This window comes from Protopterus annectens, chromosome 6.part0 (assembly GCF_019279795.1).
Source record: "Protopterus annectens isolate FY-2018-M chromosome 6.part0, PAN1.0, whole genome shotgun sequence".
In the NCBI taxonomy this organism is placed as follows: domain Eukaryota; kingdom Metazoa; phylum Chordata; order Ceratodontiformes; family Protopteridae; genus Protopterus; species Protopterus annectens.
The window spans coordinates 179,142,859-179,156,832 of NC_056737.1; the positions used below are offsets into that span (position 1 = coordinate 179,142,859).

At 36.5% G+C, this 13,974-nt stretch overlaps 1 protein-coding gene across 1 annotated transcript in view; it reads left to right on the forward strand.

The window, feature by feature from the left end:
• The window catches only part of VASH1 (vasohibin 1), a 510,054-nt gene that overhangs the window by 399,417 nt on the left and 96,663 nt on the right, over positions 1 to 13,974 (forward strand). Inside the window, exon 5 of the mRNA XM_044073896.1 lies at positions 5,610 to 5,991. Within this exon, the coding sequence (XP_043929831.1) occupies positions 5,610 to 5,991 (382 nt within the window). The remainder of the gene's footprint in view (positions 1 to 5,609; positions 5,992 to 13,974) is intronic.

Consider the following 13,974-nt stretch of genomic DNA (forward strand, 5'->3'; position numbering starts at 1 on the left):
ACCTGATCTCTCATTTGGTGCATATAAGCCTCACTTACATAAAAAAAAAGCATAAACAAGACCAAAAAAATCTTAATCCCTTGCATCTTATTCTTGATGTCAATTGATAACAGTTTCCACAGTCTTATTTCACGTATAATCTTTTCAGTAATGCCTTCCTATATTTCTTTAGCTGCTTGTTTAGCATCCTATTTTAACCAAATTCACAAGTATCTTATCGTGTTGTGACCCCCACAAGAAGGATAAAATCTGTACAGACATATGCTAAGGCATAATTCATTACTTAAGTTTTTTCTTTCTGATAATTGAGAAAGTTGTAATTGTCTCAGATATGTTCTCAACTCTTGTATATTACTCAGAACAGTACTAGACCTCTTATTTAGTTTGTATTGACACCTGAGCAGTAGACCACATCATAAGTTCTTTTTTTTTTGCACAAGTTCACAGACGTGTTGTCAGATGTGGCCCATGTGTTATTGCCAATTTTTTTAGCAGATTAGGCATTTGTACTTTATCTGCTTTAACCATCAGACCTAAGTATTGACTTCCTTCTTTAAATGAAAAGTGAAGTTATACTTTCCTTCTTTACAGTAACATTTTGTTATGGGCAGACTTTTGTTATCAAATCTTGAAGTATTATCTTCTTTAGGCACATCTGTATGCTGATGAAACTCTAAGTTTCTTTCCTGCCATAGACAACCATGGAATAATCTGACTCACTCCTACTCAAAGCAAATCTTGTCATTGCTCTGGCTGATATAAATGATCCAGCATATTCGTTATATGCATTTCTGTTCACAATTTGTACTCCACAGTCACCATACTTCTGTTATCTCAGTAACATTCTTTGCACTTTTGGCATTGTCTTATACAAGGACCTCCAAAGTAAACACTCCAGTAGTGTAGGGTCTGTTTCCACAATACAATTAAAACATAACTATATTCAGCCTTTTTTCATGTCTAGACACAAAGGCATGCAGCTTTTTTTTTTTTTTTTCTGTGCATACCTCCTCCAGATCATTATGCAAGACTCTTGAACCATATGCAAGTCATTTATCTTCTTACAGAATCATTGTAATAGTCCCATTCTGACACCTGCTTGTAATGTGGCAGACTTATTCACATCAATATACTTCACTGTAGACATGTCAGTTACTACGGGACCACTTCAGAGCTCTTTGTTTGTTCTGTACTTCTTCAGTGCCATGTCATATAATCTTCCAGCAATTTTCTAAATAGCAAATTATCATCTTACAGATTCGGATTAAAATTTTAAAGGTACCCATCATTCCAGGAGATCCCATGAGGGTGTGTTTGTCTTCAGGTGGAGGCAATTGCAGTATTACCCTTAGAAAGTGTCTCATTCCAAAACTTCAGTTTCAAGACAAGACCCGTATATTTCAAATTTGTGACTTTAATCTTACTTTTATTCATCTTGAAGTTATTCTGTCTCAGCATTTTAGTAACTCAGCCAGTCTCACATCATGCTTTTCTCTGGTTTGGCCTCATGCTAGTATATCATCAATTATATTAACAAAAAAAATCAAGTCTTTTCATTATTTTTAAAACAGCTTCATCTTGTGAAGTTATACAAATACAAATGTCATCTAGTTTCAAACCAGTATTTAAGGTATTGGCTTATGTACTAGGTTCTATTTCTTAATCAAACCCAAACTCTCAGTGCCATTTAGTGCATTCCTGATTGTGTCACACAAAGCTGCTGGACCTCAGCTTGGAGTATGCACTACCAATGACACTGCAGGATCTGACTAAATATAATACATTTGTTGTAAGCAGACAAAAAGTAAAAGTTGTACTCTTTGGGTAATTCATCATAATATTGAATATTTTTCTGATCCAGTGTAATAGTACAGTCACAGTATGAATTATTTTCACTGTGCCAATCTTTGACAAATTAAATGATGTCTAAAACTGATTTTATTCATGCAGCTACACACAAATGGTTATAACTTTGACTAAGCAAGGATGTTACACAATGACTGCTTTAGATTGCTGCTTTTAAAACCCAGTATTTAAATTAAACATTTGAACAGATATTATAATACAATTGGCACATTTATCAAGTCTAAATTCTGCTCTTTGGTTATTAATTCTGAACTTTTCCTCAACATTTTGTGATTGCAGATTTATTGCACTTTTATCATGCATAACATTCACACTGTGCACTTTCTCAACACATTCTGTGAACATAAAATAACTAATTTTCAGAATTCTGATTCAGTACATATAGTATTTTTTTACTGTGAGTTCTTTAATTTTACACACTGTTGCACACCTAAGAAAAATAATTTATTTTGCCACAGCTTCTACATACTTAATATAAAGACATATTTATTATGCCTATGGCTGCACCTGCTGCATGAGACTTTGTCAGTCTCAAGAATTCAGAAAGAACTAGAGTGCTCGCATTAAGGACTATAGTAAAAAGGCCCTATTTCCACAATGTGGTACTAACACAGACTTCATTACTGGCTAATTTGCATGTCTCTGAGTCACTATTAACTATGTGCAGTGCAGCACTTTCCTGTGGTAGTTAACAGTGGCAACCAATGCATTGTATTAGCACAAGCACCCTTTAAATTCAGACATTAGAGCTTCACACTTCATATCCTTCATTAAATTCATGGTAGTACAAAAGCTGTTATACTAGTCACTTTTTCAGTGTACAAGAGGAATACTTAAAATCAGTCCCTGATTGTGCGTCTTTGCTCCACCATTAATTTTGGGTATGTTCTAGTTTTCTTGCAGTATGAGGTTAAGAGTTATGTGTTACATTCCCTGTTCTTCTCCCTTGTAACTTACAAACTGTTGCAGGCATTGAATAATCCTTGCTATACTAACATATTAATTAGCTCAGTTAGAACAGTGGGTTAATGATGATGTTTCCTGTGGCAAGGGTGCAGGGTTTGAAGCTTTTCCCATTTTGTACTTTTTTCCCCATCAAGTCTTATTTATTTATTTACATTACATCCTTGCTGTCTAGTGGTGGTGCAGAGGACTAATATCCTCTCTGAAAGGTAGGGTTGGAATCCTTTCTAGTGTCATTAAGGCACACCACTTATAACGTCCTTGATGAGTAGTTCCTTGCTCCATATGTTTTTTTTCTGTTTTTTAAGTGCTTTTAAGGCATGCTATGTGGCACTCTGCTTTCTCTGGCTAATTAGCATATGCCTCCAGCTCCGGAATACCTCATTAGTATTTAGCATAGCTGAGGAGACAGCCCACTGAGGTGCTACAGTAAGACTGTGTCTGAATACAAAAAAGTTACCACCAGGTGTAGTACACCTGATGTACACCTATTGGTAACATTTCTGAATTTGAGCCTCTTTGACTAACTTTTACTTAGTTTTCACTCATTTTTCAGCTTATTTATCTCAGAAGTTACAATATGTAACAGACTACACATTGAACTGTTTTGATTGTAACAATGTAATTTTGCTCACTCTGAGACATCAGCCATTCAACACTAATACAATACCATTTAGTTTATGTGTACAGCTAGCCCTGTTCTGTAAAACAGAAGATTTAAAAAAAGTCAAATTGTATCTCATAGCACATAGATTACAGTAGCACTTTTATGAATCCCAAGGTAAATCTGATTGAGTAATCTGCCACTTGTCTAATAATTTCTGATACAGGGTATGATTTTTTCTTATGGAACAAAATAGGCAACTCATCAGGGTCACAGTCCTTGGCCCATTTCTTTTAAGCATCAATTGACTCCATAGGACTTTGTGCCACTGTGAAGAACAAATTGCAAATAAATGGCAGAGTCCTTCTCATTTCACACTAATGATGAACCTTACTGCTGCAGTACTCTGCCTTTTTCACTTTCAAAATTCAGATATATTAGAAATGCAAAGGGCTTCTTCCCTTGTCATATGCATAAACATAGACTACTGTACTTTTCAGACTTCTCTGATGCTCCTTTCATGCTCACAATAAATAACATTTCTAGATTTACAATTTCCAGTCCTCAGTCATTTTTTCTGTTGCATGTACTGGTATAATTTAATTTATATTTCTATGTAATTTGCATACCAACCTTGAGTATAAGTATCTATTGTACATACCTGTGGATCTGATTTGGGCGACTCACTGAAATGGGCTATATAGCTCAGATGGATTATCCTGGTTAAAAAATAGAAATAAATAAATAATAGATAAAATAAATTAATAAATTACCTTGAAGAAAAAAAATGCCAGGTGGCTGCAATACAACCATTTCTCAAATGAAAGACAGAATAACCTTTTTTGATTACAAAAAAAAACACTTCTTTATAGATATACACTGTAATGGAAGACTATATTTTGTTGAGAGCTTTTGTTATATAATAGACAAACTTTGCCAGGATTCTGACAAAGTCTGTCCATTATATGAAGAAATCAATAAATAAAAAACATTAGTCTTTCATTGCAGTCTGTCTGTAAAATGAGTGTTTTTTGTTTGGCTTAATTTGTACTTTGACACTTCTGCCAGGAGCATTGCTGTTTGTTGACTATTTCTGATTATGTCTGATACAGTTCAACATCTGCAAATTAAGATGGCCTAAATAATCAAGCAGATGCTATTTGCAAACAGCCAGCTTCATTAGTGTCTATTTCAGACTGCACAGTAACACAGAATACAAGATCACATGATATTCATTCAGAACCCTGACATAGGCTACAGGTACCAGCTTCTTAAAGCTATACACATGCATTACAAAAGATCTAACCCATGTTATGGTAGTGGCCAGCAACTGAAAGAACCAGATTAGATGCATTCATCCCCTTAACTCTGGTGCAGAAATGTGTTGGTGTCCCCAATAGACATAGATATCCAAAGCATGGGAGTTCAGGATTTTAGAAGAACACGGGAAACAGGGAGGATTGTCTACTAAAGTGTTCCAACAGATACAGAATGCTGTCTTGAAGATTAACTAATATGGTGGGTACTCACATGTCTAATATATATATCACTGAAAGTAAAAACATGTTCCCAAATAACAGTGGAACAATTCATGAAACTTCTGAGCAGTAGAAAGATTTAAGTTATTGTGGGTTTTACTTTATACAGCAGAGAGTCGATTATCTGAACTAATTGGAACCTAGGGTAGTTCGGATAATCAAACATATAATTGAACTGGTTAAAAAAACTTCTAAAATCTTGGGGCTTTTTGCACACAGGAATACACTTTTCAACCATTCAGTGATTATATTGGACAATAAAAGATATTTTTCACACATGAGCTGGCTACAAGCTCAAAAAACATGCTTAAGCAAATACGTATAATGTTTACATATTCAGACTTTATGATTTTTCCTACCCAAATACAGAAGACTGGTTCTGACAACTGACTTTTCGGATAATCAACGTTCAGATAATTGACTCTCTGCTGTACCTAAAGTTTTAATATTAAAGAAAATTTTCTGATATTTGTTTCTGAAAGTAGTATTTGTTAATTAATTTTTATACTTGCTTTCTGGAGTCTTAGAAGTATGTTCGGAAATATCTGTAAATGTAATCCTTTGACCTTTCTAGATTTTTTTTTTGTTTTCTGTTGTCCCTGGCTGCAAACACAGTTCCTTAATTCTGTGGATTTCAGTTACCTCACAAATCCTATCCAAGGGGTGGAGCGATTCCCTATCAGCTTTAAAACCCAGTTCTCAGGGAATGTCTTCCGACACATTGTTCTGGGGGTGCATTGGGGAGGAAGATTTGGAACACTGGGTATAAGTCGGAGGGAGGATCTCATGGACAAACCCCTAATATTCCGCACACTGTGGGACTTAATCCTTGAATTTGAAAAAGCCTATTGTCATTACTGGCATATTCTGAAGAAGGTGAAGCTTGGTCAGTACATGTCCCATGATCCTCACAGTGTTGAACAGATCGAATGGAAACACACTGTTCTGGACTTAGAAAAATTGAGTCGTGAAGATCTAAAAAAGGAGTTGGAGAGACATGCACGTGATATGAGACTTAATGTAAGTATCACTGATTTTATGTTTCAGTTGTATAGCTGCAATATTCCTTTTTAATATACATATGCAGTGTTATACATCATTAAATTATTAAAGTCAATGACATTGTGGCTGTATGTTGTTTGTCTTTTTGGCTTTTCCTGATTAGGGGTCGTCACAGCGGAACTCAAGTCTGCTAATGATTGGCAATAGATTTTTATGGTGCCAAGTTGCCAGCCCAATGCCCAACCTTCAGCGAAGGCACGCCCATTTCACGCATGTCTTTTGAACGCCACTCGACCGCAGGGAGGACATGCAGACTCCACACAGAAGGCACTCCAGTCAGGAATCGAACAGGAGAACCTCTTGCTGTGAGGCAACGCTGCCACTGCACCACTGCGACACTGTGGCTGTATACGATAAACTAAATTTCTCCGTGTAGTATGTATGAGTATATGTGTATATCTGCTGACACTGGTTGAGAAAAGACAGTTGTTTCATTTTAAAACAAACCTTTTCAAGTAGAGTTCTTACTTTTAGGAACAGAATACTGTAGGAATAAACAGCCAGTTCCACTCTATATAATAATAAAGCTTATACTTATTTCAGAGGGTCTTATAGAGCCCCTTTACTTCCTGAATCTCATGAAACTGGACAGCATCTTGCATCCTTAAGGATGGATTAACTGCAATTAATTATTTAATTTATTTATTTATTTATTTATTTATTTATATGCCAAATTGTCTAGGTAGGTGGGCTGCTCTATTGACCCTTTTCAGTCACAACTTGTGATCAGAGAGTTGTTTTTGTGTAACATAGAAAGTATGTTTTCTTAAAATGAGCATAGCCTATATTTTTCAATGCATACTTAGTACACATGCAATGTCAGTGAGAGCATACAAGACAGAAGAGGAATACATCTAACTAAGTGTAGTTGACTAAAGATACACCTTTTATATGAACAAGGAAAGTTGTAAACAGATTTATGTAGTTTACACTTCAATTGCTTTGGAGATTGTTCTTGGGTTGCTTTGTATAAGTAAGGAGTTGGGGAAAACATCTTAATTTGTTTAATATTAGCCGTTGTCTCTAAAATATTGGGTATGGCTTCATTGTATAGAAATTTATATAGTGCTTTCTATATTAATTCAGTGCGGCTGAAGATCTGATTTCTGTTGGCAAAATATTCCAGGTAGCAGGTCCTGATATAGAGAAGCTTTTCCCCTCTATTGTACTTTTGAACTGAGGGCAAGACAAGGTCATATTATTCTCCCCCTTAAGGCATGTCAACCCATTAAGGGAGGCTAGACTTCTGAGGGTAGCAGTGAGAAGCCCTTAATTAAATCCGGCCTTTAAAGAAGCTACAAGACAGTGATGGTTACATCTTTCAGCTACCAGTTCACTAACTCCGGGGTCAAGCTGTAAATTTAAGACTGTAACTAGAACATTTTGTGATGCCATTCAGCTCTCACAAAATTACAGTCTATCTGTCCTTGTATCTGTCAGTATTCGTTTCTGTCTTTTAGAAAAGGAAGAGGGAAAGAGAAAGTGATCAATGTGTGTGTGTGTGTGTGTGTGTGTGTGTGCATAAACATAAACACACACACACACACACACAGAGTCACACTCTGTAGTGCCAATGACATATGCTTTAAATAAATATTACAGAAACGCTAGTTTTTATCTGACAAGGGCTTGTTTTCCTTAACAATTACACCAGAATATCAGTGTTATTTTATTAGTGTTTAGACTAGATTAATACAGTCATTTCAGTACAAATTTAAAATATTAAATTTAATTAATTAGAAATGATATGTAACTTGCTGGAGATCCTATTTCTAGCTCTGTTCCTATAATAGATAAATGGTATGCAGTGCAGGTTATATCTTCACTGATATCGCTAATATTACGGGAAGAGAAAGGAACATTTAGCACTGTTTGAGCATCTTCTCTTAGCAGGCCAGTCTGGGTACACTTGTAAGATTAAGTGTTGTGGTATTACTCTTGCATTCTTCCCTAGATATTATCATGTTTGGATTTCTTGTCATAGAAAAAAAGGGAGCAAATGAAAATCCTTTCTGTCAATAACCATTCAATGCAGAGTTTTTTATCCCCTCAATTATTATAAGTTATGTCTGAAATGTTTCTTATTTACTTGATTCATGAATACAGAATTAAGAGTATTAGAAATCCAAGGAGTCTAGACAGTGGTGGTCTTGATTTTTGAATTCATAGGTCAGATTAAGGTAAAGAATTCAAAGAAGAGTATATGAAACGTTAGAGTGATCAAAAAATTGTAAACAAATAAAAGGTTCTAATCACACTATTGTTAATCTGTTAAAATTATAAATCCAAATTCTTATGTCGTTTCAATTATTTTTTGTGCATATCGGCATGCTACCTGTGCTGAAATACAATTATATTGGCTAACTTATAAATTCAAACTATAAAACTAACTGACTCAATTAATGCAAAGGTGAAACAAAAGTAATTTATTTTATAAAATCAATACTTACAGTTAGCACTTTACCTCATAGGAATTGCAAGGAGAATTCATCTGACAGAAAAGTAAAACTGACTTTAAACAGATAATTAATGCACATCATAAGATAACAGGAATTAGTCATATGAGTTGTAACAATTATAACAATACATACATGAATTCCATTAATAAAAACAATGAGTAGCATCACCCATTACTTTTTTAAAAGTGTCATTCATTTTTAATTTATTTTAATCAGTAAATTTGACTATATTAGATAGCATTAGAACATCTTAACCTAGAAGTTAGGATATCTACCCTACTTAGGATATTCCTCTAACTAAATGTTCACTCAGCACTAATAGTTCTAAAATTAAAAAAATAATAATTATTCACTAAATTCAGACACTACTTCAATATTTATTTTATTAGATTAACACACTAATATTCAAAATTCTTATGAACTAAAATGTTAAAATCATTAAATATAATATACTATGAAAATTACACCCATGCCTAACTCTGTGGTGTTGAGGGATGAAGCCCTGACTATGACGTAGCTGACCAACAAACAGAGGCTTAGGTGTTAGGAGTCAAGTGAAGGGAGATGGGAGTGTGGGAGTGAGCTGGCAATGCCACATCACCAATCCTGGAAGATGACAGTTCGGTCTGCTGATGTGCTGACACCTTCTGGGGGAAGGTGTATGGCTACAGCACTAAGGGCTGAGAGAATGCCTGGCTTTATCAATCTGTTTTCTCATATCAGTCTTCATGCAACATGGGCAGGAACAAACACACTCACTGGGGAAGGCATAGCAAACCATCACATCAGCTGCTGGGGGAAGGTTCAGGTCTTAAAACTGGAAAAAATAATATGTCTGCCTGAATAATGAAGTAACTGCTTACTCTTCCCAGGGTGCAGGGATTGACTCCTTCCATCTTCATTTGCCTACTGTGTGAATCTGAACAATTTCGTTAACCAGATAGTGATCCCATGTCTCCCCTGAAAACAGACAAACTGTCCAGTGGGCTTATCCAGTTAGCAAAAAAGGCATAATCCAGTGGGTAGATGGTCTGCATGCATGGGACCTTATAATTTTTGTTTGTTTGTTTAGTTTGGCTTTTCCCGGTTAGGGGTCGCCACAGCGGAATTACGGTCCACTAATGATTGGCAGTAGAGTTTTACGTGCTGGCTTGCCGGGCCTAACGCACAACCTTCAACAAAGGAACGCCCATTCACGCATGTCGCCACACAGAAGACGCTCTAACTGAGAATCGAACGGGCAACGTCTTAACTGTGAGGCGACAACACTACCGCAGCACCACCACTGCAGTATGGGACCTTATAATTATACAAAAGATATTGAAAAAGGATCCAATCACAGACATCATCTGCAATGTTTTCTATTACATATAAATTAAAGCATTTATATTAAATCTATGGCCTTCATTTATTATTCCTGGGAATACTTCACACTGCCAAAATCCTGAAAGATCGAATTTCATATGGCCGAGACCATATGATCGAACTTTCGGAATCCCAACATTGTGAATGGAGATCTGCATACAGCGCAGAATGGGAGATTTCCCTTTTCCTCGCTGTAGTGCGATCTCAGAGTTGGAATATTTAAGTAGCGGGGGTGTGGGGGTGCAGGAGGGCTTGCCCCCTGCAGAAACATTTGAATTGTTGTGTTTTTTTTTGGATTTGTTTCAGAATTTCGATATTCTGAAACACTGATCATATGGTCTCGGTCATATGAAATTCGATGTTTCTGAATTTCAAGATTCTGAAGTGAATATATATATATATATATATATATATATATATATATATATATATATATATATATATATATATAGTGATGATTGAAGTTCAAATACTATATGTTAATACAATTAAGTAAATATATCTTGTTTATCTAATCTATGTTACAAAGACAATTATAAAAGAAAAAATACACAATTAAATATATGTATCTACCTATCTGTAGATGCGGTGGTGGTGCTGCAGTAGCGTTGTCGCCTCACAGTAAGACGTTGTCCTGTTCGATTCTCAGCTAGAGCGTCTTCTGTGTGGAAACATGCGTGAATGGGCATACCTTCGTTGAAGGTTGTGCGTCAGGACTGGCAACTCGGCACATAAAAATCTACTGCCAATCATTAGCGGACTGGAGTTCCGCTGTGGCGACCCCTAACTGGGAAAAGCCGAAAAAGACACATCAACCTATCTGTAGCTATAGCTATATTGTAGAATGCAAAGAGCTAACATCTTTAGCTTTTTTATAACATCCTTATTAATGTAGAAAAATGTGCCTAATGAAAGTAAAAATATTTTGAGAAGTTTGCAGAATATGTCTTTAATGTCTTTCCATAATAAAAAATATCTGCAACAGCGCACCATTCACTCCAGAGCTGCTTTCCATAGCACAAGCAAAGGTTTCAGTGGTCTCCATTGAAAAAAAAAGTATTAGAGAATCTCTGTGCTAAATAAAAAAACACAAAGCAAAATACAGTCCCTTCTCCCAAGTCAAAGATAAATTTCATTAGGACTTTCCTCTTGTTCAAGAATCTTTCACACTGGTCTCCCCCAGAGCTGATACTCTGGTCTCCACTCATAAACTTAGCCTGGCTCCTATGGACCGTCATTCTTTATTTACTTTTCTTAACTTATCTCTGACTTATCTGACATACTCCTTCTCAGGCTCTCTCAATTACTCTGAGGTTACATCCGAGAGCTATTTTACACAGAACAATCATTTTCCCCTTAAAAGTATAAGAACAGTAGTCACTGCAGTATGAGCAGTTTTAGCAGTGTCTTTCACAATTGCATTTTATACAACAAATAAATCTCAGTTTTACATGCACTCTTCACTAGGAAACTTCACTCTATCTCTATCTCTTTGCGTGTGTCTATTTATATATCTATGGAGATATATATATCTAATTTATATTTATAGCTATACTGACCCTTCCCACCCATCAACCCAGACATTATAGGACCACCACCATCACACAATCCTTCAAACCCCCTACACAACTTCTCTCTATCACCCATTCCTACATCCATCATCCACAAACTTCTCCTGAAACTAAAACCTTGTACAAATGCCCCTGATAATTTACCTTCAGAATACCTAAAACTAGCAGCCCCTTCCATCACCTACCCTGTCAGCATCCTCCTCAACAGATCAATTCAAGAATCCTGCATTCCAGACATCTGGAAGAAAGCATTTGTCATCCCTCTGCACAAAGGCAGCAATAACTCAGACATTTCAAACTTCCGTCCTATAGCCATTCTCTCCCCCATCTCTAAAATACTTGAGAAATGTATCCACACTCAGCTCCTAAATCACTTAGTAAAACACCAGCTGCTTTCTCCCACTCAACATGGCTTCAGGCCTGGCCATAGTGCCAACACTGCCCTTATTTCTTTTATACATACAGTTAATAAAGCTCGTGATGCTGGGTCCTTAGTCTCAGCTCTTTTTCTCTATCTTTCTAAGGCATTCGACACCATTTCACATTCAACCTTGGATTACCCCCCCTCCCACCTTTCAATGGTTTACCAACTACCTCAATAACAGGCAGTAATCCACCAAATGGCAGCACTCCTCCTCCTCTTTTATCCCTACAAATACAGGTGTTCCCCAGGGTTCAGCACTGGGTCCCCTCCTTTTCAGCATGTTCGTCAACAACTTCCATCAAACTCTAACACATAGTTCTGTCATCCAATATGCTGATGACTCAGCAATAATCAGCTCCTCAAAATCTCTCACCGAATTACAGTATCTGACCCAAGAAGCATTCAACTCTACTGAGGACTGGATGTCCAAGAATCACCTAGCCCTTAACCCCAATAAAACTAAACTCCTATCATTTACCCCCTCAAAAACTAGCCCTATCGATAAATCTCTATTTATTGTCACTTCCAAAAACAACACTGTCTTAGAAGTTGTCCCTAGTACAAAATTGCTAGGAGTCATTATTGATGACAATTTAACTTTTGACTTTCATATCCACAGTAACATCAAAAAGACACATCAGAAGAAGCTTGGTGCCCTATACAGGCACAACTACTTCCTCAGCCTCTCTACTAAAAAGGCCCTAGCCTCTTCATTTCTTCTCCCTACTCTGCTGTATGGTGCCCCCATCTTCACCAACCTACAATCCTCCCTTAAAAGTAAGCTTAACTCCTGCTACAATGAAATCACCAAATTTGCTACAAACTCAAAATACTCTACACACCACTGCTCTTCACTGCATCAACTAAATTGGCTAGAATCTCCCCACCACCTTACTTACCTACAATTAGCCACAGCCCACAACTTAATCTTCCAATCAGAAAGCTGCCCTTCCCTGACATCCATACTGACCACATACCATCCCACTCGCCACCTCAGGTCAGAAAACAAAATGTTGCTGTCTATAGAGAAACCCAAACTTTCAGCTGGCAAAATGCTATATTCCTATGCCTTCTCCAAGCTATGGAATGCTCTTCCTCCCTCTCTCAGAATTATCAGCAATCCTACCTTCTGCAAAAAGTCCTTAAAAGTACATCTCCTCTCTCACTGTATATGATCTTGTGCCCCACCCAAACACCTAAACACCTGATATCCCACTCTAGAACCCTGTCACTATCAACCTTTTTTAGTACTCTCTTCAACTCTTGTCTATTACCTTCCTGTTTCTCTCTCCCGCCTACTTCATACTTCTAACCCATTCTTTTTTCTCTTGCTTTGTACTTGTATATCTATACTCCTTTGCTTCTAGCCCCACATTACTATATACCTATACTCTTGCTCATAACCCACATAGTTCTGCATCCTTTTTTCCTGCTCACAACTGACTTCTATCTACTTTGCCATATCTACTATCACATCATCACACCACTTTACCTCTTCTACTATCACTTTCTTCCACTTGATATTGACCTCCCACATTACGTTCTTCCACTGTATTACCTTTTCTCTCTAGCAGACTAAAACCTTTGTTTGTAGTTAACATGCTTATAGTTAATATGCATTATCTCTGTTACAAATATGCTTTTTACACTTGCTTTGTAAGCATATTTTCTATGTATTAACATTGTTTCATTTGTATTTGTCTCTTGTATGTAATATTGTGGTGCTTTGTAATATTGCGGAGCTTTTCTCCCCGGCCTCCACTGAAAATGAGCTCTTCATAGGCCCAGTGGACTTTCCCGGTCAACAAATGCAATAAATAAATAAATAAATGTTTTTTAATATATATATATATATATATATATATATATATATATATATACACAGTTCCACTTTATAATCTCAAAATACTGAAATCTCGAATTTCAGTATCTCGAGACCATAAAGTTGAATTTTTAAAATCGCAAAACTCCATAACTGCGAATCCAGAAACGTCGAATTCATGGTTATGGTGTTCCAGTATTTGTCGCAGAATGTAGTGTGTGCAGCATGTACGGTTTAGTGTTTGGATTTGGCTTGTATGTAAGGTAAGTGAGTACTTTGTTAGGGGTTCAGATATTTGCT